Source organism: Ammospiza caudacuta, chromosome 15 (genome assembly GCF_027887145.1).
Source record: "Ammospiza caudacuta isolate bAmmCau1 chromosome 15, bAmmCau1.pri, whole genome shotgun sequence".
Taxonomy (NCBI): Eukaryota; Metazoa; Chordata; class Aves; order Passeriformes; family Passerellidae; genus Ammospiza; species Ammospiza caudacuta.
The window spans coordinates 5,733,720-5,761,313 of record NC_080607.1 but is presented as its reverse complement, the minus strand read 5'-3'; the positions used below and the strand labels follow the sequence as shown (position 1 = coordinate 5,761,313).

Below are 27,594 nucleotides of genomic sequence, written 5' to 3'. Positions count from 1 at the left end.
GAAAAAGGATCAGTCAGAGGTGTTTCTTCAAAATGATCAAGCAGCTGGCAAAAAATATTGCCAGCTACCTTTTCATGCACCTGTGAGCATCACCAGTCCTCCCTCATGAGCAATTTCAATGTTAAACAGTCCTGTTTTTAGAAGGGAACTAGCTGCTAGAAACAGAGAATTTTATGAGCTGAATACCTTGTTATGGCTCAGAACTGCCATGGGAAATAACTACAATTTGCTTTCAAGTTCTAGGAACTCAAATTCTGTCTATGGCAGCACTAAAGAATTATGGAAAAATGTAGATTGAAAGGCATGGCTGGAAGCCACCAAGTTTATCTTTCTGCTTCAAGCAGGACTAATCCCAAAACTACATCAGGTTGCTCAGGACATCATCCAGCCATGTTCCAAAAGTCTCAAAGGATGGAGTCCCCACAGCCTCTCCAGGTGCAGCCTCTGAGTTCTACCACTCTGCAGCTGAAGAAGTTTTCACCTTACAGCCCAGGTGCAGCTTGTGCCCCTTGCCTTTTGTTCCTTTTTCTGTTCCTCCATCTCCAAGAGAGTGTGCCTCCCTCCTCTTCCTAATATCTCCTCAGGTAAAAGAGGACTTTTATTAGATGCTTCCTCCCCATCCTCCTCACTAGGCTGACCAAGCCCATCTCCCCTGGTTTCATCTTGTTTACAGGGATACAAATGTCCAAAGAATCAAGGAGGTCTGTGATGTTAATACTGACAGGACAGAAAACAGCAAACCTCTAGTGAGACAGTGCTTTGAACACACTGATCAGCATATGTTGGCTTAAAGCTCTGCATTCCCCAAACAGGCCTGTCATGATCACTGGCTGTCAGTAAGCTCCAAAATTAGCTATCCTAATCAAAATTTTCTCCTTCAGATCCTTGTTGAATATTCACATTCGTCAGCCCAGACAATATTTGGCTGTCCTGAAAAACCTGGTCAGGTTCCTGAACATATGCCATGTCCAGATGGTGACTCCAGGAGTGCTTGCTCTGCTGTGTCCACTGAAACAATGCTTCTCCTTGTGGCAGAATCACAGGGAAAAAGCTCTCCAGTTCCTCTGCTCTGTGGCTGACAGAACCTTCCCAAAGGTGCTTCAGGCCCTTTTCCTCCAGAGCTCCTGTGCTGAATTAGCACTGAATTAATTGAAGGTGACCTGGGAAATCTCATCTCCTGTACTGCTTCTGCCAGTGTCCTGCAAACTCTGGCAGTATTTTTGGTTGGCTTTCTCTCAGAAGCCATGAACAGGAAGCTTTCCAAAGAAGTCTCTGCAGGAACCCACTGGGATCTGTGGGGGACACAATCAGTTGGAATAATTATAAGATTTGTTTACTTGCTGTTAGCAAAGCTCAGCATTTCTTGCCAACATCTAAAAAGCCGCCACAGTGGTCATCCAACATTTACCGAGAAAACTTGGTACAAGTGTGGAAGAGAGGCACTGGAAGATGAACCCTGTGGTCTGTACAGTGACCACACAATGTGAAGCTGAGCACACTGGAGTTGGTACAGAAATAATTCATCAGCTGTGGGTATTTGCTGAAGGAGCTGAAGTGGCTGCCCTGGGCACACTCCCAGCCACAATGCCACATGACAACACATGACAGGGAGGCTCTTAGAGGCCAACTGTGGGCATGGTGAAATAAATAAAATCTAGTGATCCCTGGCAGAGTATGGATACCCCAGGTCTTACCTCACCTTAGTATTAAAAAGACTAATCTACATGCAGGGCGTTGACAGACACCACAGATTTAGTGGTATGGTGTTAGTGACATGCATAACAGCAATGTATTTTTGGTTTTAAAACACTAGGAGGGAGATTTGCCTGGGATTATTATTAATACTGTTTGTAATGTTAAACTGGAGATAAAAATTTACTTTCTGTAATTAATCTGGATTAAAATAATATTTGAATTGTCAGAGGTGTGTAAGAGCTGCTATGTGTCATGTGGATATTTAAACTGACAGAACTCACTTTCAGTCACTCAGGATTCCTTTTCAACTTTGGAGCTACATACATCTATAATTATTATTTCCATATAAAGCCCAGCAAGTGTTCAATTTGGCCAGTTAATAATGTATTCCATGCATCTCCTCTATGCTTGGGCCAAGTTAGGAGCCAAGGGAGAGAGACCCCAGCCCTGCCAAGTCTGTTCATCAGTGTTGTGGTTTGAGAGGAAGTGAATTTTTTGGTGGGGGGGGAGGAGGAAATGTTTTTGGAAGGTTTTCATTCTTTCTGTGTGCTTCTTTTTACATATAGTTGTAAGTTAATAAAGTTTTCTCTTCTTTATTTCTAAGTGAGAGCCTGTTTTGCTCTATTTCTGGTCCCATCTCACTGCAGACACCAGGGAGAAGTTATTTTCATGGAGACACTCACATTGCACCAGCGTCAAACCGTGACAATCCCCTTTCAGGCTTTCGCTGCCTGAGCAACGCGCTGGTGCTGTGAGTCTTGAGGTGAGCAGTTCAAAGCCTGCTTGGCTGTTTCTACAGCGCATTTCAAGTAAAAAATGCCCAAAACCTCAAGAAAGGAGAGGAAAGTCTGGTGTTCTTTTGATAAAACCAGCACTGGGAACTGAGGCTGTGCTGACACGTGCAGGTTCCAAATGCTGCATGTGAGCAGCCAAGAGGGGCCCCGTGGGCAGGGAGCAGCTGCACCCCAGGTCCTGCTGAGGGACAGGGACTCAAACACAGCCTCACCTGCCTCCAGCTGCCAGGCACCAAAGCCCAACAGGGCTGGGGCCAGCTAAGCAGCCAACAGCTGCTTTCATCCCTATTGAAGAGCACATTCCAGGAAAATCACAAGGTCAGCCCCCACCACTGTGACCGTGCCAGCTGCTCCTCATGTGGGGTTCTGTAGATGATTTATCTCTGAATGTGCCCTCTCTTTTTCAGTTGCATCTTGTTTGCTGCATGACTTCTCTGATTTCCCTTGTTTCCTCCAAATTCCAATGTTCTGCTTCATGCTTCCAGCTGCTCTCATCAACATTTTCATGGGAAAACAAACAAATTCTTTATCCCATGGTCCCAGTTAATAAGAGCCACTCCAGGAGTTCAACCTCCTACCTGGTTTTGCCCATCTTCATCGTAAGATTATCTAAATTAATCTTCCAGAGCTTACTTATGAGAATGCCAGAGAAGGCAGTACAATTATGAAGATAAATCAGCAACCATAAATTGAAAGTACAGTCTTACTTGGCTAACGAAACTGAATGTCTGAGTGGAACTGTAATATCCAGGGGGAAGGAAACTTTGCATTCACTTTGAAAGCCTATGCAGGGGTCATTCTTCACAGCAGAAGAAAACAGAAGGGTTGGTGCATGTGCCCCTGTTACCAAGGGCTCAAGAGGACAAGCAACCGCATCACAGCTATTATGATTACACCAATAATTTTAAGGGATGTGGTAGTGGACATGCTGTCCACAAGGGCAAAATCAGTATAATAATAAGAATGCAAAGTGATAATGAGTATATAAATCCCAACTAACTATATCCTAGCTGGGATGATAAAGTTGTCAATAACCCCAGTGGATTACCACAAGGCCTCTTTACAAGACAGAAGCTTTCATCAACAGGATATACCACATTCTCCATGTACAAATTGGAGATGGCTGTTTGCATAGAAAGATCTGCTCAAATCAAATAATTCTTATTTTTCCTGAGTGGATGAAATTTCATGTGAAACATTTCACTTCTATCCATATAATTTGTACTGCTAGTGAAGACTGCAAAGCAGCTCTTCTGTGGGGTGAGAGGTGCTTCCAAACACAGATGCACTGGATCTCTGCAGGTGCCACAATACAGTGAAACAGATGCAGACTCAGAAAAGCAAGGATTCAGACTGGAATAATTGTAATACAACTTTATGGGTGAGAGGTCAGCAAAATGTTCTAAGGATCTATGGCAGCAGTTTCAACATTCTGCTCTGCTGACAGGAGATTTACCTTCCCAAGTGCAAGGCTAAGAGAGCTCTAAGGTAGATGGCTCAACTTTTCCCTCCAACTAAGACACATTCTTGTCAGGAGTGAACATTTTACACTGTGGTATTTTGTGGGTTGATGAAAAGATACCACTGTTACTTCAATCTTATTTCAAGACTCTTATAATCATTGAACAGATACTGAATGGCCAAACCAGTTCCTCTTTTGCATGTGAATAGATGAGAGCTTTGCTAATGATTTTTGGTTGGGCTTTTCTTGTTCTTTTACTGAGGCTTCTTCAATTCCAGACTGATCAACCCTGTTGTCAGAAAATACATATCTTAAGGACAAGCAAGATCATATTTGAAGAAACACTTCCTGTTAAACAGATTATATTGTCCCCTCTAATAACTTATTTTCAATGAAAATTGGCAGTGAACTGAGCAGGAAACCTCTGACCAAAAAGAAACTCTTCAAAGCCCTCCTAAAAGCATTTCAAATAGAACACATCAGAGCTGAGAACCTGAAGCTAGTGAGTGCTCCAGTGACAAGGAACAGTGAAACAGAAGGAAACTCCTCCCTAAAGAGGCCTGGACCACCCAGGGAGGAAGCAGGACACCTTCACAACTGCACACCAAAAATAAGGATGCAGGCAAAACCAAAAACAAAATGTCTATAATGCTCTGACTACAGCCTTACCCCTGTCACCTTCAAAACATCAAATTCTCCTACCACCAACACCTCCCCCACATGGAAGGGTCAAATACAACCCCACCATTCTCAGCTTCCTCACTGGTGACTTCTGAAAAGAGCCTGTGCAGCCCAGTCTGTGCAGCACAGTAAATGCACAGGTGACATCCTCTGAAAAGGAAATCTCAATTCCTCTATCAATTCTTACACAAAGAGTACACCAGCCCATCAAATACCAATTCATGAACTTTGAGGACACCACTCATGACAGTCACTCAGAACAGCAGAGAAATACAGCATGTTTTTGAAAGAGCCACATGGATAAGAATAGCATAAAAAAGCTTTTATAAAAAGAGAGACACTCTACTCATTGTATGCATTGCACTCAAACATCATCCTAAAAACTGCATTAAAGAAATCCTCAAAGAAGTGACCACCTATGGTGGAACATCGTACCAAGGGATGGAATATTTTCTGCAGAGCCATCCCTGCCAGCCTTTAAGCTGGCACCCAACCTTGCTAAGCTTATCTCAAAAGGAAGCATTTTGTGCAGAAAATGAGAATAGAAAAAAGCAAGAACAACTTGTCAAAACCTTCCCTTCCACCTTCCTGCAAGGACCTTCCACCCCAGACACCAGCACTCCCAGGTCTCATACAGGAGCTTTCCTAGGAAGTCATACCCAATACCTGGGGCTCCCACACTGCCACAGCTGAGCTCAAATAACTGCTGAGACCAGACTGAAGTGGCACAGAGCACTGGCACACACAAACACACCTCACTGCTGCAGCTCTCACACAGAAACCACCCAGTCGCTGCCTGTCTGTCACTCCTGATCCTGGAGGGAGCCCTCCAGCCACAAACCTAGGAATAAAACTTGCTAACATTGCAAGACAGCAAAACACAGCTTTTCTCAGCCACATTATAATTTCCCACAGTCTCCACATTCTCCCACTCACCACACCCCACCTCCCTTTCTCAGCCTACACCTTCTGTAGTCATTTGCACATGCCAGGAAACATTGCTCCTCTTTCCCTACAAAGACAAGTATTGTCTCATTTCTGCTTTCCTACGAATCAGCACTCCCGCGCTGAACCTGACAGCTCCATTTCCTGGCAGAGATGATCTGACACCAACTCTCAACTCTGAGGGATTTTCCCCATTTGCAACCCAGTCTGAAAGCAAGCTGTCACTTTTAAGCCAGGCCTGAAAGTGGCTTGTGTGCCTGAAAGCTTTTTCTTTTAAAACAACACTTTTTGGTCTAAAGAAAGACATCACCTCTGCCTATGTCCTTAGGCATCATGAGCACAATACTGCTGCTTTTATATGGTTGAAAAATCAAGACATATTTACAGTCCAAGTAAACTTTTAGTCCTTATCAAAATTTAAAACATAATTTTGAATCCCCAAAGGCTTAAAGACACCTCGTTCTTCCCAAACCATTAGGACTGTGAAAAATGGAGAGATATTTGGTGAGGCCACTGTGAAATTCTGATTATCAGCTTAAACTTTTTACAAGACATCACTACCCTCAATCAAAGGTTTGAAAATAGAACAGAAAGAGCTCATTGCCTTTAGAGAGTAAGATAAAGCTAGAAAGACGCAGACTCTTCATGCTTAATAAGATAAAAAGAGTTGTCCCAATCATCAGCCTCCCTTAACTGATCAGCCAGCCTCAAACTGTGACAGAATAAAGGAATTCCAGAGTGTAAGAAAACAAATATGGATCAAAACAAATTGGCAATTCAAAATGTCTTCACTCTCAACTTTCTATTCACCTTTACAACTAACTTTATTTGCCCTTGGAAAGTATTCCATTTGATACAATTTCAACACCATTTTATTAATCTTTTCCCTCCCAGAGTTGTGGTTTTTGTAGCAATTAAGGCTCAAATCTTGAGAGATGTAAGAACCCAGCAGACACACTCTTCTCTTCACTCCTAAAATTCACACCATGCACAGCCACAAACAAATAAATACTATCATTTTCCCATTTAAGATAGAATATGTATTTAGAAAGCACCTGAACCACTGTATGAGAGGTGAAAGCTCCACCAAGCAAATACTTTCTAGTTGAAAGCCTGTCAGTGTGTCTGCATCCAACTTATCCTTGCTGGGAAAGATGACCTGCACTCTTACCATCATGGTTAGAATTTCCCAGGGTCCATGGCTCATCTGAGTCAAAGTGAGTGTCTCCTCCAATTCCTGGTCCAGGAAAGTAAGCATGAGCCAGGAAGCCACCTTCTCCATCAAACGGAGAACTGTCTCCATGGAAACCAGAAGCAAAAAAGATCATAATATCTGCCTCCTTTCTGTCATTTTTAATTTCATGGTAAGGGACCTCTTCAAAGGTAAGTGGTGTCACTCTCTGCCAAACATCAAAGGCCTGACGAATGGCTCTCCTGGTATCGATCTCGCCAACCTTGGGGGTGTAGTTGTGTACACTGTGGGAATGAGAAAGAAGGAATGTTTCAATTTGCAGAACACATCTGAGACTTATCAATACATAACCAAACAGTTTCAACTTCCCACAGGAAGTTTTTTTACTCTGTGCATGCAAAGTTTGGCTGTTACAAAGAAAGTTACCAACAGAACTACCACCCTGATCTGAATTCTACATTTATTAACAAGAACCTTCATAATGCTTTGGTTGATTTTGGATCACTTCCTAAAAACCTTTCAAATCTGGGTGTAGACAGCTGAGTAACTTTTTTTAAAATGTAAATTACTTCAGATTTTGTCTGAAGTTGTGCTAAGACGGAATCTACTACATGAAAAAAATGGATCACTAAAATACATTTTGAGAAACAAACTTGCAGTAAACTACACAACCTTACTTATATGACCTGCTTCATTCTCCAAACTACTTAAAATATTCTAGAGGTCATAAGGGTGATGGATCTGCCAGTTTTGTGCAGCCCAAGTCCATGAGAGCTAAAGATACAGAGTTTGGGGAGAGTAAGGGGCATTTAACTGCACCTAAATGTCCCATAATTCTAAACCTTATGTTAAAAATATTGTTCATGAGATGTTTTGTGCATGTGCACATAATAGCCTCATGATCTACTAAACTTGACTTGGGGAATATAAAGTAACTATGCCATGGGAACAATTTTCAGTCTTTAATGAAGCTGGCTCAATTTAATATAAACACACTGTAACACATTCAGTGGTGAATCAAGACACCCATCACTTGAATGCACACAACAAATACTGAAATTGGAAAGCCAAACAACTACTGGTATGACAAGGGCAGCAGTGCAGTCATCTACCAAGCTGCTTCTCTTGCTTATGCATATGCTTAAGACTTATTTTATTTATATGACTCCATACCACTTTCCCCTACGATCCAGAAAAAGGTTAGAAGAAGGATCTGATTCTCAGACCTTTGCATACAGAAGGTGTCCCTTTACAATTTGAGTTAAAGCAATTATTATTGGTGGAAGCTTTGAACTAGTGCCCAGAACTAGTCCTTCCTCCCAGTCTCTGTAGCCCCTCACTGTGACTTGAAGCATCCTCCTCCTTTCTCAGAATTCTTTGCAGAAGAGACAGAGGGCCCCAGTCCCTGATCCTCTTTCCCTTCACACCATCATGTTCTTTCCTACACATTCTGGTACTTTTCCTGTGCTGGTCACTCACATTTCTACCTCTTCACTACACACCTTCTTTCTGTCTTAGTCTTACCCAGATCTTCTTAATGACTACATCTCTAATTTTCACTTTTTTGCAATCTCCTTTCTCCCTCCAAACAATTTAAAAGGCTGCAATTTCAACTAGAGGGTGGGTTAGTTTTAATTTGAAGTGACATTCCTATTGCCAGAAACCTCCACTGACCATCTTTCAGCAACTGCCTTCCAAAAGCTCACAGCCTGACTGACTCAGAACACCCCTCTGGGAAACAACTGCCCCTCTGCAACACTCCCCTGACACCTGTAGCTCACCCCAGCTGGCCTAACCTCAGCTGGCCTAAGTCTGGATAAAAGCAAGAGTTCTACTACAGGAGCAAAAATAAAACCTCTGCAAAAGTAAATGTTGCAAATCAGGAGAAAGAGAAAGCATCTCATCCCTAAACAGTGATGTTCCTTTTGCTTTAATGGTTTGTTAAAGGTGACACATGATCTAAAGGCTGGAGCTTTAGATTTCTAACAGAAGAAAAAGGGCCTTTTACTAAGATTTTTCTACCAAAATGACACATCTGATGGCTGCAATTCAGGTGCCTTTACTGATCAGTTATTTTCTAATAAATAATAACAGACTTGATAACACTCTTCAGTTACTCCAGTGCTCTAACAGTATTCTCCCCCATCACATTGTGAGAACCAAAGCCCAGACTAGACATAACAGGGAGGATCCAGCTTCAATTTAAAAGTGCTTACAAACTCTGCATGCCAAACCAGTCCAGACCATTTTTTCCCCATCCAGAAGGGGGAGGGAGGGGGCTGTACCTGTAGGTTATGTGCTTCTGTCTCCACTTCTGGCCAGTGAGCGCGTACCGCTTTTTCCTCCGGCTGCGACGCAGGTGGGGATGATCCGGAACTCCGCATCGAGGCTTCTTCATCCACCTGCAAGTAAAGGGAACAAAACAACAAGCTACACTAAGAGTTTGGAAAAGAGATTCCAAACACCTCAGGGGGTGACTGGAAGACCTCTGAGAGATGGCCAGTGCTGACAGCAAGAAGGGTTCAGTCCTCCCTTTGTCAGGTTTGTCCTCTGCACCGGGCTGTGCTACCCACCTCTGCTGGCAATCCACACACCAAAGCCACTTCACTTTTCCTTGTGGAAACACAGAGCCCAGATCAGGCAGTCCCTATGTTCAACAAGAGCTCAATCACGATAATGCCACAAGAGATCCAAATCAAAATTGCAGGTGGGATCAAACTCACCTATCACCCACTGGATCCACTCTTCTTTTGGTAAAGTGTCCTGTGCCACTGAAAAAAAATCCAGTTCATACCTCACTAGGTAAAACTGAACAAGTGCAAACACAGCCCTCCCAGATAATAACTAAGGCTTTCACCTGGAATGACCAGAACAGGTCTTCCATAACCCCTGACTCTTGATGTCACTCATGATGCAGGAAACTCTAGTCTCTATTGCCAAGTGAACTGCAAGAGCAAAGTCCCTTGCACAGGGATCCAGGCAGTATTATCACAGAAGTCCACTCTCCTTCCCTACCTCCTTTACCTCTGGCCTTGACAGATCTTTTGTTTCTTTCTTACAGCAGCTTGGGGATGGTCAAACACTCGCAGAGGTTGCCCAGAGAAGTGGCAGAATCTCCATCCTTGAAAATATTCATGACCCAACTGGAGATGGTCCTGGGCAGCCTGCTTTAGACATCCCTGTTTCAGCAGAGGGTCAGAGTAGATGAACTCAAGACCCTCCTTCAATGATTCTCTGACAGAATCAAGGAGAAATAGACTGTTCCTCAAATTACACTTGCTCATGTGGACACACTCCAGAGAAGCCAGAAGTGGCTTATGGAGGAACAAATCTGCCCATCACTGCATGTGGCAGCTGGGGAAGAAGGAGACAAAGGCAGAGGCTGAGGAACTACAAGCACTAGTCTCCACAGGTGCCCAGTCACATCCTCTGAGACTCTGCAGTGCATCCCAGGAGAGCAGAGCCCAGGCACAACACAAGCAATCTCTGGCCAGAGCCTCCCCCTAAGCAGACTGGCACTGCCTCAGCCACTGGACTTCTTCAGGCATTTCATACATTTGATCCACTCACTCTGATGGCAAAGACAAGTGACACAAAGCTCTTAAGAACACTTTGCAGGACATGCCACGGAAAAGCATTCTAGCCAGCGCTGGCCCATTTCTCACAGGATACCAAATTCTCTCCCCCCTCCTCAATAAAGTTTCTCCCACATCCTTGGTTATCCAGGGGACAATTTTTGGCCTCCAAATGCAGACACTCCTCCATCAACTGCAGCCAGCCAATGGCAAGCAGTCCACACTTGTGCCTAAACAATGTACATCTTATTCACCAAAAAATATTAATCCCAGACCTTCAGGAAGGGAGAGTCTCCCATCACCAGTAGATGGTTTACAAGACTTTTGGACACCTTTTAAATTAAAACCAACCAGACACACAGACACTGTGCCTCAGCAGCAAATTCTTTCGGAACACACACACCTGCTCCCTATTCAGGCAGCCATGCAGCCCTTTCCTGATTCCACTTCCTGTATGTCATTCTGGTTGCTTATAAATTTCAATGCTGTCATCTGTCATCGTCTCCCCACCAAGAACAGAGCAAATGAGAGCTGTTATACACATTGCACTGTACCTGACAAGAACCCAAGCTGTGTATATAAAGCCAGCACAGATCTTCCCCACTTACATCACCTCACATTTATCAGCACTGTACATCTTTCAGAAATCCAGGCAACCTGTGGAAATTGGATCTGTCTTGCCCACACAACTGCTGCCACCTTCAAATAAAATCAGTACATCTAAGATTTGCTTTTAGAAATATCAATTCAACCTGAACACACTGTGTTTTTCCAAGTGTCCTTTATTTGTGCTCTTTTGCATTGCTTCTAGCACTTTCCTAAAGAGACCTCAAGCTTTCTGTCACCCGTATTCTCCTAGATTACCTCCTGAGTTGTCAGGGTCTTTTCCAGTTCCACTCATATGTTATGATACAATGTTTTCATCATAACCTTACACAAGCCATAGTCTGAATCAGGTTTTCCCCTCTTGAGCTTCATGGGAACTCCAGTAGCCTGAACACCACCATCATCAGGCCCTGACTACAGTCAGAAAACGACCCTCTGTTTTATACTTACCAGTATCATCTAGAAGATAAAGAATTAACAAAGCAGTACTACCAAACTAGCCTGCATGTGTAGAGAAGTCGCTGGGGCTGTCCAGGGCAGTGCTGACACACCAGCAGGACCTCACACCTCAGCATCTGTTTCCTGTAACAACACCTTGCCAAGCTCCCAACACTTGCCCTGTGCCCAGCTGGCCACATGAATTCACCCCCACACGGCTCAGCCCATTGTTATCAAAGCCAGAACTGCCCAGAGACCCCACAGAAAGTGAATTCCCTCCAACAGCCAAATTCCCTGCCTGTCTGCCAGCTCCAGGTACAGGCACAAGAGCATGGGGCTGCTCCACAGGAAGCTGCAATACCAACCCCTGGGCCTTCAAGGACTTCTTGAGTCAAAGCTTCCAAGGTAGAGCTACTGAGACTCATGCCGCCCATGGCCCCTAACTCCTCATTTAAACTATATAAATACCCTACTTAACTTAGGCCTGTCTGAACCCCCATATTCCCCCACAGTTTGTTCCAGAGCTCAGATATTGCCTGTGTGAAGCCAAGGAACAGAGCTCAGCTACCTGGTTGGAGCTCAGCAGCACCCGAGCTGTCGTCAGCCTGAGCTAATGTCAAGCTGAGAATGTTTATCTGGATCAGTTCCCTGCTTCAACTTACTTCCCAGACATATGGGCCCTGCTCTCATCACATGGTACAAATGCAGCCATCTCTCCTCCTCTCAGCAGAGCAGGTCTGTGGCAAAATATCCACAAAGCTGTAGCTGCTGCTGCCAATCATCTGTAGCTGAGCTTTATGATAGTCATTCTCTACTGAGCAGTTTGGATACCCCACTCTATTTCCAGGGGAAATCATCACATCAGAAACAACAAAAGACAATTACTTGAAGCAAGATTCAGATACTTATGGTTGATTCCCCTCTATTTTTTTAAATGGGAACACCACTAACACTGGATCATCAAAATTTATACTTGGCACTCTTGAGGCACAGACTACTGCATTCCTCCAGCTGCTTGGCATCAGGAAACAAGCAATTTCCAAAAGCAGTGACATCCAGTTCTTGTCCAGATACAGCTGCTCTCCCCAGCTCAGGCTCCAAGCCTTTCACAAGACTCTCCTAAAGAGAGGGAGCTGTCACTCTCAATCCCCTACTCTTAAGCTGGTGGGAGTGGTATCTTTAAACAGCTGTGGTGCACCCCAAGGTGACAGACCTACACAACAGGCTCTAGACAAAGCACAAGATGCTTCCAACAGAAGTAAGATAATTTCTTGGTTCCTTCTAAGGTCATGTGATTGACCATGACAGAGACAAATCACCACTTTTGTTCAGCACTATTGTGCCTTCTCTCCAGCATGCTCAAGGATTATTTCCTTGCCCAGCTGCTCACAAAACCACAGTTCAGCCCACCAGCTGTAGGCAGACACAAGATCTGCTGAGGCATCATCAGTTGCAGGGTCTGGGGAAGCTGTTTTATGCGTTCTCCCTGCTCTCTTTACAGGAAACTACTTATCTTCTGCTGAATGGACCCCCACTCAAACTTCCTTTTGGGTATTAAAAAGCATCACCTGTGGTGATGCTTCTTCTCATCTCCCACTAGCAGCACCTGCATGGTGGCTTCCACATGCTTGGGTACCAATCTTGGAGGAAAAAACAAGCTCCAGATTTGAGGGCATGTGTGAAAGGAGATAAGAAACTTTAGGCTTCCATAGTAAGTGTAAATAACTCTGATTCTTAAAGTCACTTTTAAGAGACAGAACTTATGACACTGACAGAAGTGACAGAAAAATTCCTAATTGCAATCTCAAAACTCCTAACACAGACTGTAACAACGGCTCAGTGAATGCTTGAGTAATTCAGAGCCCTTGGAGGCAGGCTGCCTTGCCAGCTCTCTTCCTCCTGCTCAGCTTCCACAGCCAGGTCTGAGGAAGTGACAGCCCAACACAGCCCAGGCAGATGCCCCTCCAGCTCAAACGACAGGCTCACTGCTAACAGCAATCTGGACCTCTTTTCCCCTTCATCCAAATTCTAGGCAAATTCCACCCTGCCATACAACATATGGACCCACTGACTCAGGACAGATGGAGGCAGAGCAACCCAACATGCCTCCAAAGCACACCAGTGTTTGGTTGGAGCTGAGGTCTCAAGCTTTCGATACTTGAGTTTCAGAAGAGGGAACCATCTGGGTTTTCCACTCATCAGCCTTTGGGTGTTCATGCACTGATCAAGCCCTGCCCATAAATACAAAGTCTTAAAATGTGGGCAATACCTTCCTTTCTTTCAGAAAAACTTTTACTTATTAAAGCAGGGACTCCCACTCGCAGTTTGCACCCTTCCCCTGTCACCCACAAGACAGCAGAAGCAGCTCCTTAACTTTCCAAACTATTACCCCAGTATCACAGCCCCTTCTTTCCCTATCCCTTTCCAAATCATCAGCATCCCAAATCCAAGCTTCGACACACTAACTGCACACACAGAGCATTGCTCGATGGCTCTGCTTCAGCATTCACCTACAAACCATGTTATAAATAGCAAAGAGATCTCAGAGGAAAATCCCCACCTTTAAAAAGCACTTTGTTTTCAAGTAATTTGAAAAGCATACAGGATTCTCTCTGTTCCTCAATGGAGAACAAGGGGCTTTTCCTGTGAGCTAAAGGAGGGAATGCTACATTCACTAGAGAGGTAGTCCCAGCCCAGAATGATCCCCTCCTGTCCAACTCACTGATTTCTTCTATTTCTCCCTCTTCTTGCAGTCTGGAAGGCATAAAACCAAGCCACTTTGTTCTTTACTTTGGTTACTTTTAATTTGGTTACTTTATGGCCCTTTCTTTTGGGCTACCACATCCCTTTTGCCAGCAGGACGCCCACTGAGGAGAGATGAAGAACCAGGCAGAGCATGCTCTGAAAGGGTCTCCGAAGGTAGCAAGGCAGGGCCCAAGCAAGTTCCATCGGACTTTCTCTTTTTGCTCACCATGAGATGCTTTTTTCCCCAGAGAGCCTCAGTAAGACCTTCTCTGCATTCTGCTGTAGTTAGCAGATGCTCCCCAGACCAACAGCAGATGGATCCAGCCGCTACACAACACCTGGCAGCCAGACAAGGAGCCACTTCCACACCACCCTTTGGAGCCCACATTGAAGAGAAGATGAAAAAACAAATTCCCTCCAGCCCTGGCAATTTACACCAATGCATCTGAGCTATCAAAACCCTGACCACCACCACCAACACATGGCCAACACACAGCAGAGAACATCTAATGTCCAACAAAGGGCAACTGTGGGCAGCTAAGCAGCCTTGACTACCATCATCAGACTACAATACTCACTTCAGTTCAAACTATGGATCTCCACAAATAACATCTATGGAGATGCACAAATCCATTAATTAGGAAATAGATTAGAAGCCATTTCTGGAGCCAGAATTTTAACCTAAATTCAGACAGAGATGGAAGTAAATTAAACCCTTGATGTCTTCCACTTTCAAAAGCTCACAGGATTCACGCTTTGATTGTGCACCAGCAATGGGGATCTGTGCTCAAAGAACAACAGTAACAAGAGCTTCTCCTCACACTCACAAAAAAATACTGTCAGTATGAAATACATATTTCATACTGAAATATGACAGTGCATTAAGAAAGAGAAAGACAAAAGTAGCCTATATTAATCTTACTCAAGAGTTGTCTGGTCCAAAACTCCTGTTACTGGGATTCCATAAAACTGTTGCATAGTGGCAACTGCAGACTGCACAGCTTTTCCTGACTGCAAGGGAGACATTTGGCTGTCAGATGGAAGTAAGTAGCCATAAGTTTTTAACCAACCCTGAAAAAGAAAGAAACAGATGGTAAGATGCCACAGTAATTTTTCAACATAACAGTTCAGAACATTTCCTCAAAAGAAAAAGTGACAAACTAGCCCAAAATATTCAGTCATCTCTCTTTTTTTGGTTAGATTTGGTAATATCAGATGATTCCTAGGAAGGGCTGAAGACCCAGCTTAATATCACCTGTCCTGACAGGACAGGCATACCTGCCACTTAAAAATGAGCATCATCTGTACTGAGCAATTGGGGCAGACTTAAATCTTTGGAGCACCAGAAATGCCCAAGAAGCTTTGTTGTTGTTCCAGGGACTTCCTGTGCACCCTGTCCTCTTGCCACCATGAGACTCCTCAGTCCCCACAGCAGCAAGCTCCCAAGAGCCCACTACACACTGCTGTCTCTGGAGCATCATTCCAAGAAAACAGCTTAACAGTCCTGAGAAATCCCTGGAAACACATGTTCACCTTTGCATTTGCAAACGAACACAGGAGTAATTCTAAAAAAAACCAAATGAACCAAAACAAACAAACAAACAACAGCAACAAAATCCCCAAAAAACATAAAACACACACAAAAAAATGAAACAACCTGATTAGGTGGGTGTTTCCTCAACTAATAGCTAATACTAGCCAACTGTCAGAACAGGAAAATAGCCAACTCTCCTCAAGGAGTTATGTCCCTTTTCCCTGTCTCCACCTAAAATGCAGCCTTAGATAAAACTGAATATCAAACTTGTCAAAATGCTAAGGACAGCATTTTCGAAAACATACAATTATTCAGGAGTTTTTTCCTCTCCTGTCATCCCCTCCCTCACTTTGATAAGAGGAGAAACCAGAACATTAAGTAACAATAACAACAACAACAAAAATAGCAGTAGTAGAATAAAAACTTGTTTTCATGAACTTTTCTCCATAACTTTTCATGCACACTCTCTAGTGCTTCATCCTTCTGGTTGATTCAATTCTTAGACCAGGATTATTATGAGAGCAGCATATATCCTGTAGGCTTTTCCCCAATCAATGTGACCCACAGGACAGTCCTCACCACATCAGCACTGGTAAATCATCTGCCTGACCTGCTCTCCCACTGACAGCATGATCGCTCAGGGAAGGGGGAGGGAAGATGCTTGCTCTCCCTTAACATTACATAGCAGGAGGAAAGGGGCTCAAGTCAGGAGAAGCAGAAGTGGGAGAACAATCCCTGTTTCTTTGTAGCAACAAGGAGATGCCAGAAGCCATTAGGGAGAGGGAAGGGTCCTGCTTCCAAAGCAGGAGAAAGAATCATAGAAGGGCTAGAAGCCCATCTCATTCCACTCCCCTGCTGTAGGCAGGGACATCTGCCACTATGGTCTTGTTGGTTGTTCCAAGCCCTGTCCAACCTGGCCTTGGACACTTCCAGGGATGGGGCAGCCACAGCTGCTCTGGGCACCCTGTACCTCCTCACCCTCACGTTCCTTCCCAATATCCCATCTAACCCTGCCTGCTGGCAGTAGGAAGCCAGTCCCTGTGTCTGTCCCTCCAGACCCTTGTCCAAAGTCCCTCTCCAGCTCTCTTGGAGCCCCTTTGGGTACTGGAAGGGGCTGTACTGTCTCCTCGGAGCCTTTTCGTCTCCAGGTGAACATCCTCAGCTCTCCCGGCCTGGCTCAGAGCAGTGGAGCTCCAGCTCTCAGAACATCTCCATGGCCTCCTCTGGCCTTGCACCAGCAGCTCCTGAATGGTCTTGTGTTAGGAGCCCCAGAGCCGGAGGCAGTGCTCTAGGTGGGGCAGGGAAGCGACACGAGAGCACGGACCGGGCATGCCCAAGTCCACCAAGGGCACATACAACGCTACTAAACACAGACATCACCAATGGCTTCAGACAAAGCCAAGCTGCAAAACTGCTCCAAGACCATCTGCTATCCCTACCTCGGCCTCTGACAAGCACAACAATGCTGGGACACTCCATTATAACCAACATTAGCTCGCCTGGAGCAGCGAGAGAACAGTAACCAAAACAGCTCGGAGCGGGGCTGCCCTCGCGTATACCCCTTCGCTCCCGGCCGCACTCGGAGGCGGCAGCGGGAACGGGGCACCACACGATGGCCACTCGGACACCCCGAGAAGCTGCTCCCGGAGACTGAAGCTTATGATCACACAGGAGGAGTACGGCTGCTTCTCCGGCCGGTCCCAACCTGCCGAGGCGCGGCCGGAGGAGCTGTGCCCGCATACCCGAGCTCAGCCCGGCCCTGCGGGAGATGATGGAAGGCTTCTGGCGGAGGAGGCGGAGGAACCGCTGCCCGCCCAGCTTTCCGGCCCACCCCGAGACACCTGGCGCACATCGCGGCCCCGAGACGCCGGTGGCAGCGGCGGCCCCGCCCGGACCCGCTCGCGGACCTACCCGGCCGGTGCTGGTGTCAGCGGCGGCGCGGAGCAGCGCGCAGAGCAGCGGCAGCAGCGGCCCCGCCGCGCCCAGCGCCCGGCGCGGGCAGCGCGCCATGGCCCCGGCGGGGCCCGGGCCCGGCTCGGCACCAGCGCGGCTCGGAGCGCTCCGGCCCCGGCGCCGCGGCTGCGGCTGCGCGGCTGCCCGGAAGGAGAAGGGGGAAGGGGGACGGCGAAAGAGGAAAGGGAAAGGGAAGGCGGGCAGCAGAATCCGCTGCTTCCTCTGCCGGTCGGCCGGGGGCTGCCCCGCGCAGAGTGCGGCCGCGGGTCGCCGTGACCGGCCGGCGTGTTGCAAGGAATATGCAGAGTTTTCTTAAGAAAGGCTGTTATTCGGTGTGACCGTCTCCGGAGAGAATGTGATACCGGCTGCGGGTAGCCGACAGCGGGACAGCTGGACGGGCGGTCAGCAGGGACATTCCTCAGGGAATGAGGGCTGTGTCGTGCAGATATTTACTAGCTCTAGCTTGTGGAAGGCCTTCCCAGATGAACTGCTATGTACCAGAGGTAGCGGGCGGCGGATCAAGCTCAGCCACGAACTTCACCAGTCTCTCTCCTTCCAATTGCACCCCATTTCCCAAGACAATTCCAGCACATCAGGATCAGCAGGACTCCCCTTGACACCTACACAACCAGCCCCATCTCTCACAGGCTACAGGAGCCCTTCCCTCCTGCCAGGCCAAATCATAGCTCCCTTCTGTTCCCCCGCAGTTCGGTCTGCTTGCAGGGAGGGAATTGCTTGCTGCAGGCAGCCAGTTCTGCCCCGGAGCAGCTTGGCACCTTGGAGCCTCTTCTCAGCCAGGTAAGCACTGAACAGTACCAGCAGCCAGAAGATCTTCCCTCTGCTGCTTCAGCCCAGCAAAATCACTCTTGGTTCTGTTCTGAGTTTTCTTTTTTTCCTGCCCTCTCCTGGAATACGAATGACAAGCCCACATTCCATTTGGGCCATACTGTGTAAACAGAGGGACTGTGAGGATGGAGGCAGGCAGCAGTCTGTTCCTCTGTCCCCTCTGACCACCAGCCCCTGCCAGGACTTTGGGCAGAGAACTCCTTCCTCCCACTCTCCCTGAGCTCCTACAGTTCTGCTCTGTAAACTTCATTGTATTTCTCTGCAGGGACAACCCTATGCTCTCAACAACACAGTCTATGCCAGATGACATGGAGCTTTTAGACGCTTCTGAGAATCCTTACTGTGACCCTAATGTACTACAAAGCTGAACTGATCTTTTTTTTTCAAAATTCTAGAACTACAGTGGTCTGGTTAAACCTTCCTGGGGGTGTGAGTTAAACTCGTTTCTGCTCAGCAAGAAATGAGTGTGCCCTGTGGGGGCTCCTCAGGGCAGCACTCTGTCCTGTCTGCAAAAAACGAGGTGTTACGACGTGTTTGGATTGGCAACACAAGGGACAGTTGTTCACAGCTCAATGGGCCCATGGTGCCTCAGGCCATCAGGGCAGAGATGCCACCTCCAGGTAGGCACGAGAGCCAGGGGTGGATGTAAGCATGGGCAGCATCTCCCAGGTTATCCATGACTCTGAGACGGGAGCTGCCATCAAGCAAGCTGAGCGGATGAAGCCCCTGTGGTATGGGGGCCATGGTTCCAACAGAAGTATGGCCAGGCCTGGCAGATTGACTACATCAGGCTGCCTCCAACCCACCAAGGCAAGTGCTACATGCTCCCAATGGCGGAAGCCAGCACGGGATGGTTGGAGACCTACCCTGTGCCTCATGGCACTGCCCAGAACACCATGATGGGCCTTGAAAAGCAGCTCCTTTGGAGGCATGGCACCTGTAAGAGAATTGAGTCCAACAAAGGGACTCATCTCAAGGACAGCCTTATCAACACCTGGGCTAGAGAACCTGGCATGGAGTGGGTGTGTCACATTCCCAACCGTGCACCAGCGGCCAGGAAAGGTCAGCAGTGCAATGAACTCTTCAAAAACACATTGAAGGCAATGGGGGGATGGGACCCTCAAGCAGTGGGAGCTGCATTTAGCAAAGGCTGCATGGTTAGTTAATAGCAGAGATTCCACCAACCAAGCTGGCCATGCCCAATGCAAACCCCTGTGCACAGCAGGTGGAGACAAAGTTCTGGTGGTGCACATGAGAGGGGTGCTAGGAAAGACTGTTGGGATTAATTCTGCCTCGAGCAAAGACAAACGCACCTGTGGAGTTGCCTTTGCTCAGGGACTGGACTGCACTTGGTGGGTGATGCAGAAAGATGGATAAACACAATGCATATCTCCAGGGGACCTTGTTTTTGGGGTGAATTGCCCAAAACACTGTGCCTGTATCCATATCTGCATGTTATGTATGTACGTATATAATTAGGATAATACATCGATGTATATAGTTTAAAAATCAAAGTTTGATGTAGCATGTTGGTATGGAAAGAATTCAGGGTGGAAAATGTTGTGTGATTGGGGTGTTTTTTATTGGTGAATTTTCTCTCATTTCTTACTTGAAAAGTGGGATGTGGTGAGGAAAGAGCAGTTAATGCCTGTGGGGAATGAATTGCCTGTGGGGCAATTGAGATGCAAAAGAACTGGCCAATGACTCTCCCATTTCACTGGAAACTTCCAGGCAGGGAGGGCAGGGTTGGGCACTGGCTTGCTGAGGGAAGAACCAGCTGGCCATGCTAGGAGCAGGGCACTTTGGACAGTTTTTGATGCTTGATCCGGCACTGCTTCAGAATTCTTCTTGCCATCCATAGGTGAGCCCATTGCTTGCTGCAGCTGCTGGTTGATGGGGATTTTTCAACACTCGCCATCGCCAAGGAAGATTCTCACCATCTGTGTGGGTGCTTCATGGGAAATGGGACCACCTCCCACCTCCCTGGAGAGAGGGAGCCCCAGGGGCTGCTTGACTGGAACCAGAGCAGAGCTGCCATCACCAGGATACTGCAAGAGGCAGGTGAGAAGCTGGGAAAAGCAGAGCCCCAGCTTCCCTGTGTCCCCGAGGCTGCCGTTAACCCCGGGGCTGGCTCAGGACTCGCAGCCGTGGCCCCTGAGGCCGCCGGGGCCGACAGCGCCCCCTGGAGCCAGGGCAGAGTCACTGCAGCCCCTCTGCCCCGCCTCAGCTCACAGCGCCCTCTGCCGGGTGTGCTCAGAACTACAGCAAAGGCAGAACTGCTCAACGGGTGGGAAGAGTCTGGCATTGCTTTGGGGGCGCTGCTGCTTGTTCTCTCCTCTTCACCTATACATACATATCTTTATATTCTAGTGAAGAACTGATATTTCTCTTCCCATATCTTTGCCTGGAGGCCCAGAATTTTCAAGTTAGAATGATTTGGAGGGAGGGGCCTATCTCTCCATTCCAGGAAGATTCCCAGCTTCCTTGGAAGACATCTGTCTTTTCAACCAGGACAATCTGCTATCATTAACGGAGAAATTGACCTAAGAGGTAAAGGAACTCACAGATGTATGCAGCTTCAGCCCTTGCCTAGGAATTGTTCCTGATCTGCACAAAACTGGGCCTTCTATGGCTTGAAGAAGAGTCTTGGAATGATCTCTACAGCCCAGCTTTTGCCTTCCTCAGAGTGCTCCTTCCCACAGTATGTCACACCAGTCTGGCACAGTTCCTGTGCAGGTGACATCCACTGCCACCAACAATAGGACCACTTTACCCACCACCAGTGAGAGGGAGCGTGGATCATTCCATTTTTCCCACATAAGATATGGAGCAGAAATCCCTGTTGTAAATCCTGCCTATTCTTTCTGAATAAGTACATACAAGCAAAGATGCCTTGTACAGACTCTACCTTGTTGGAACCCTGGTGATCAGTGGCACAGAGTCTAGCGGAGGATGCTGGAAGGACAATGCTGAGCCCAGTCCTTCCTGACACCTTTGTTACTGAACTGGGTGAGGGGACAGGCTGTGCCCTCCCACACACCAGGAGCAGTGGCTGATCTGCCAGAGAGAAGTGCTGCCATGCAGAGGGACAGTTCAACAAGGGAGACAGTTCAATGACAAGTGCTGAGTCCTGTCCTTGGCATGGAACAACCACAGGCAGCGGTGACTGCTGGGGGCCACCCAGTTGGAAACGTGAAGATTGGCAGGGTTCTGCTGGACACCAGGATGCCCATGGGGCAGCAATGTGCTCCTGCAGCAATGCAGAACAGCGTCCTGGGCTGCACTGGGAGCTGTGTCACAGCTGGCAGAGGGAGGGGACCCTTTCCCTCTGCTCCACAGCAGTGAGGCAGCCCTGGAGTGCTGGGCCCAGAGCTGGGCTGCCCAGGACGGGACACAGGGACAGACTGGACAGAGTCCAGCACAGGGCCATGAAGCTGATAGAGGGACTGCAGCGTCTCTGCCATGAGGAGAGGCTGAGAGAGCTGGCACTGCCCAGCCTGGAGCAGAGCAGGCTCAGGGCATCTCATCCCTGGGCATGAAAAGCCAGGGGGAGGCTGCAGAGGGGACGGGGCCAGGGACAGCCCCGGGGGCCTTGGGCACAGAGTGACCCAAAGGAGGGGCCCTCCGAGCTCAGGAGATGCTGCTGAACTGGGAGGGTGGCCGAGCACTGACGCAGGTGCCCAGGGAGCTGGGGGAGTCTCCATCCCTGCAGAGACTCAAAGGCACCTGGACACATCCTGGGCAGCCGGCTCTGGCTGGCCCTGATGGAGCAGGGGCTGGGTCAGGTGACCTCCAGAGGTGCCTCCAGCCTCCCCCAGCCTGAGATTCTGTCACTCTGACAACAAACAGGCTGCAGCTTCCTAAAGACAAATGAAAAAGCTCCACACATGGCAGCTTTCTCCTGCCTTCACCAAAGTGCTTCATGGCACATGTCTCCCTTCTGCAGATTCCTCCCTGGAGTGAGGATGCTCCTCAAGGTCACGCCTTGAGCCTGAGAGAAATGTTTGCCCATGGTCATTGGTTTTGGTGACTGGCATCAATCTTTAATTAAGACTTGGTTTTGCTGGCTGGACTGGAATTGCTTCAATGTCGCTTCAGATATAATGCACTATAATGGAATTTATTGTTCTGCACTGGGTAGTAAATAGCCCTGACAAAGATCGTTTACTTTATTCATGATCATAATAAACTCTTTATTTTCCTATAAATATATCCTTAATCCTATGGAACAGAGTTGTATAAAGGTTCAATTACACCTATACTATCCTTTAAACATAAACTACTGACTAAGTCTAAAACTATATCCAGCTGCAGCCTGGCTCCTCTCTGAGACGTTCAGGAAGCAAGGAGATCCCTTCTGCACCTTGTGTCTCCTGCCTGCTCCCTGCACAGCTCTCCAGGTGGTGCTGTCGCTCTTGGGCCAGCTGTGACTGCAGCAGGGACACCTGAAAGAGGCACAAGGCCCCGCTCAGACAAGCCCACGCTGGCAGGAGCACCTGCAGCCCCACGGTACCGGCTCTCGGGGCACACACAGCCTCCAACTCCAGCCTCACCAACACTCTGCCCTTGGGCAAGGGGAAAGGAACAGGCTTCCACACACAACAGAGCTCAGAGCATCAACAAGTCCAGCTCAAGGCTGCCAAACCCTTCCCACCTACATCCCTCAGCCACCACAGGTCTATTACAGAGACTCCCAAAGGGATTTAGGAATCCAGCTCTGATTTCCAGAGGAGATATTTGGGCCACTGACCCCTTTCTCCACAGGCTGTGCCTCAACACAGAGGCTGCTGCTCCCCTGAGCTACTGGAGGACTCTTCTATTTCACAAGTCGACCAATTTCTATCGGTAGAGTCATGGACAGGCAAGGTATAGTAGTCTGGAGGGAACACTCTCCTAAAAGTTCTGATTCTTCTCCTTTCAGGGTCCACCTGCACATTGGATGGGAGAGAGGGTCACAGAAAGCTGTCAGCAAACATGGAGCAAAAGCACCTCTGGACATCAAGGAAGGAGATCCCTGCTCTGAGACCCTGAACTGCACCAGACCACACTGGGGGCAAAAAGCTCTCGCTGGAAGCTGTGCAAGAGAGGCCAGTGTGTGTGTGCAGGGACACGGGGCCAGGGAGGGAGGCAGCGCAGTGAAAGCCCTTGTGAAAGCCATGGGCTGCCACAAGAGAGAGAGCAAACAAAGGGCTGGGCCACAGCAGGGACAGGGAGAGGCAACGGAGCAAGCAGAGGTCTCCAAAGCACTGCCTGGCCTAAGGTGCCAAGTTCCAGAGGAGCCTGAGGCTGTGCAGAGGCAGTCAAAGCCCAATTTACCTGCTCACCACTTCTCCTGTGCACAGTGGATAATTCAGGCCTCTCTCTCCTCTCCTTCTCTGCTGATGCAAGTGGTTTCTTAGATTCCAGGCTGGTCCTTGGGCCAGGTAACAGCTGCTCCTCTTGTGCTGCAACAGCCTGCTGGGTGTTTAGAGAGGAGATGATTCCCATATTTCAAAAACCACAGAAGATGTCCCTCAGAAATCTCCATCTCATGAAGCATCCTCGAAGCAGCAGCAGTGCAGCTGCTGTTGAGCTCTCTTGGTACAATACTCAGCTGGGTTTAGTTCATCACTCTGCTCACCTGCTCCATTCCTTCCCACACCAATTCCAAACCCCTACATGTTGCCTCCCCTTTTGTGGGCACAGGAGAAGCAGCTCCCCATGCCCAGCTTTGGCCTGGAGATGTTTGAACAGCAAGCTCCTGCACAGGCAGCCCAGGGTCAGGGAGCAAATTCTCCCTCTCCGAAACATCAGAGCATTCCACATGGGATCCGATCACAATGTGGGCAACCAAGCCCAGGGGAAAAATGAGCCTTGAAGCAATGCCGAGGACTTGAAACTCCTCTAACTCTTCTTTCCTGACACCACAGGCTTCTGTTCCAGAGGAGCCTGAGGCTCTGCAGAGGCAGTGAAATCCCAATTTACCTGCTCACCACTTCTCCTGTGCACAGTGGATAATTCAGGCCTCTCTCTCCTCTCCTTCTCTGCTGATGCAAGCGTTTTCTTAGATTCCAGGCTGGTCCTTGAGCCACATAACAGGTGCTTCTCTTGTGCTGCAACAGCCTGCTGGGTGTTTAGAGAGGAGATGATTCCCATATTTCAAACACCACAGAAGCTGTCCCTCAGAAATCTCCATCTCATGAAGCATCCTTGAAGCACCAGCAGTGCAGCTGCTGTTGAGCCCTCTTGGTACAATACTTAGCTGGGTTTAGTTCATCACTCTGCTCACCTGCTCTGTTCCCTCCCACACCAATTCCAAACCCCTACATGTTGCCTCCCCTTTTGTGGGCACAGGAGAAGACGAAGCTGCCCAACCCAGCTTTGGCCTGGAGATGTTTGAACAGCAAGCTCCAGAGCTGGATCAGTCATTCCGGGTGTGCCAGGAAACAATCTGGCAGTCAGTGGCCTCTGGCTGGAGTCAGGCACACAGACAAGGCTGCCTGCTGCAGCCCAGGCTGCTTTACCCAAGCAGGCCTGGACTGACAGGGATAGAGACCCACCTCTTCATGGGAAACATCTCTGGAATAAATCAGGGACACTGGAGTGGACTGAAGGTCAATGCCAGTGCCTGACTGGATAGAAGACTTTCCCTTCAGGAAGGCCAAGTGTTTCTGCAGAGCCCCTTTGGCAATTTTAAACTTGGTCAGTGCAGCAGTCAGCGTGCTCCCTCTTTCATTCAAAGCAGCAGCACTATGCTCCAAATATTCCTGCATGGTTTCCTTTTCACTATCCAAGTGTTGAAATCTTTCCTGCTGACTTGGTATGTTGAGTGAATGCATTTCATTCTTCTTTTCCAGATCTCTCATCTGCTGCTGGTACAATTCCCGTTCATGCTGCCAAAACAGGGAGAAAAAGGGTCCCTCATTCCCTCTCTCCCTTTGCTTTTCATACCAGATCTGGACTCCTGCTGCAGGGGCAGGCACAGGCTGCCCCTCTCTCTCTGCCCCTCGGGATGCTGCAGAGCTTTGCTGGGCCCCCCTTGATGCTGCATCTTTCCCAGCTCACTCAGCCTGTCCCAGCTTCCCTTCTGCCCTTCCCTGACCTCCTGCAGCTCCACTCCAGTGCTCCTTTGGGCAGGAGCTGCCAGAACTGCAGCCAGGATTGCAAGTGCACGCTAAGCAGGATTCAGGCAGTGCCACGAGGATGTGCTCTCCATCAGGGACAAAGGGAAGAGCAAACAGCCCCAGCCTTTCATTCCCTGCCCTTGGGCTGACAGCAGTGGTTTTCCACCTCTCCTGTGTAGAGTTTCCATGGCTCCATCCCCCAGAGCCCCACTGCCCTCTCTGGCAGCAGCAATGGCCACATCAGTCTGTCATTCTCTGCTGCCACTCAGGACGAGTTCTCCCCTTGCAGGCACACATCCTGCTGGGGATCAGCACTTGCCTTTCCCCTCCTCTCTCCCCACTGGCTGCTCTCCGATGGCCAAGGACAAACACCTTTCTCTTAACAGCAAACTTGGGACTCTCCCCCCTCCTTCCAGATCCAGATATTTAGAAATCTGGACATGGGATTGGACACCAGGAGTTCCCCAAACCATGCAATGTCAATGGGGACACTGAGGACATGGAGAACTAAAGGTCCTAGGGCACAGAAGCCCAGAATGGAGGAAAATCAGCAGCAGCCTCAGCATTAACTGGCTTTGCCATGACTACAACATCTCCTCCTTATTCAGAGGAATGCAATTACAAAAGTTAAACTGAGAAAAGGTGCTCTTTAGAACTATGAACACAAGGCCCAACCATAGCTAGGAAATGGCACTTTGTGGCATCTGCCAATCTCACCAGCACATTCTTCCTTTCCTTCTCCAGCTTTTCGAGTTTCGTCCTCAGAGATGCCACCTCCCGACGGAGAGCCACAGCCTCTTCCTGCCTTTCAGTGGCCTCTTTCTCCAGGGCAGTTTCTCGAGAGGTGTGCTTGGCTTCCTCCTTCCACCAATCTGCAGAAGGAAAGGGGAAAGGAGAAGGAGAAAGACACAAGCAAAGGAAAGGCAAACTGATGTGTACTCTGCAGAGACAACAGCACTGTCTTCTCTACCTGCCTGTGTTTGCCAGGCCCTAAGCCCACAAAGACTCCAAAGCTGACAGAAATGAAGAAAATTTCTAAGCAGAGAAAAAGGCAGGAAGGAAAGGGACAAGGTTCATAGGGATAGGAAAGTGTGTTTGCCCTTGGCCTTGTGCAGAGTGAGCAATTCAATAGAGACGAAGGAGAGGAGATGCCTGTGCAGCCCTGCTCCAGAGAGGCCACTCGCCTGGAGACTCTGGCAGGGCCTGGAGTTTGGGGGAATGGAGCTGAGGCCTCCAGCTACAGCTCCTCAGCTGGTGAGACAGCATGGGGCAGTGAGTGGGAAAGGAGAAGCTGTACCTTGCTCAATTTCCTCCAACTCCTTCTGCAGCTCCAGGTTGCGGGCTCTGAGATTTTCACTCTGAACTTTTGTCTTCCTCAGCTCCTGCTCCACAGCCTTAGACTGTATGGCCAAGGCAAGAGCTTTGTCATCAGATCTCTGGAGCTTCACACGCAGCTCAGACACCTCAGCCTCCAGCACGTGCACAGAGTCCCTCAAAGAGCGTCCTCCTGCTTGGGACTCCTCCAGCTCCTTCAGCAGCTGCTTCTGCCGAGTTGCCTGGGAAGCCTCCATCTGCAGCACTGCATCCTGTAGGGCCTGGATCTGAAAGATGGATGAACACAGCCTCAGGGACACGGCTGCTCCTGAGGCCACAGAGTGGGCTGCAGGGAGAGCAACGGAGGGGAAATGACTTCAAGCCAAACCCAGAAGGCACAGAAGCAAGGATTGCAAAGGAGACAAATGGAGAGAAAACAGGGATAGGGAGGCAATGGGCATCCTTGGGCTACAGCTCTGAACAGCGGCTGAACTGGCTGTGCTGGAAGTGCCCTGCCCAGCCTGCCACAGCCACCTCTGTGTCCCCACATTGCCCAGTGCCTGGCACAGGCACCCACTCTGTCTGGGACAACACAGCTAACAGAGGGACAGAGAAGCTCCAGAGGAGTCTGCTGCTGCTTCTCCTCCCACATTTCCTGCTGGGACCCGGGAGAGGATGGGGGAAAACTTCTGCAGCTGACACCAGATCCAG

General features: G+C 48.4%; 1 protein-coding gene across 1 annotated transcript in view; it reads right to left on the bottom strand.

The window, feature by feature from the left end:
* MMP24 (matrix metallopeptidase 24) overlaps positions 1–17,753 on the bottom strand; it is a 40,600-nt gene extending 22,847 nt beyond the window's left edge. Inside the window, exons 1-4 of the mRNA XM_058814646.1 lie at positions 17,579–17,753; positions 15,056–15,204; positions 9,055–9,171; positions 6,749–7,053 (exon numbers count right to left, since the gene is read on the bottom strand). Of these exons, the coding sequence (XP_058670629.1) occupies positions 6,749–7,053; positions 9,055–9,171; positions 15,056–15,204; positions 17,579–17,677 (670 nt within the window). The 5' untranslated portion in view covers positions 17,678–17,753. The remainder of the gene's footprint in view (positions 1–6,748; positions 7,054–9,054; positions 9,172–15,055; positions 15,205–17,578) is intronic.
* Between the last annotated feature and the right edge of the window lie 9,841 nt (positions 17,754–27,594).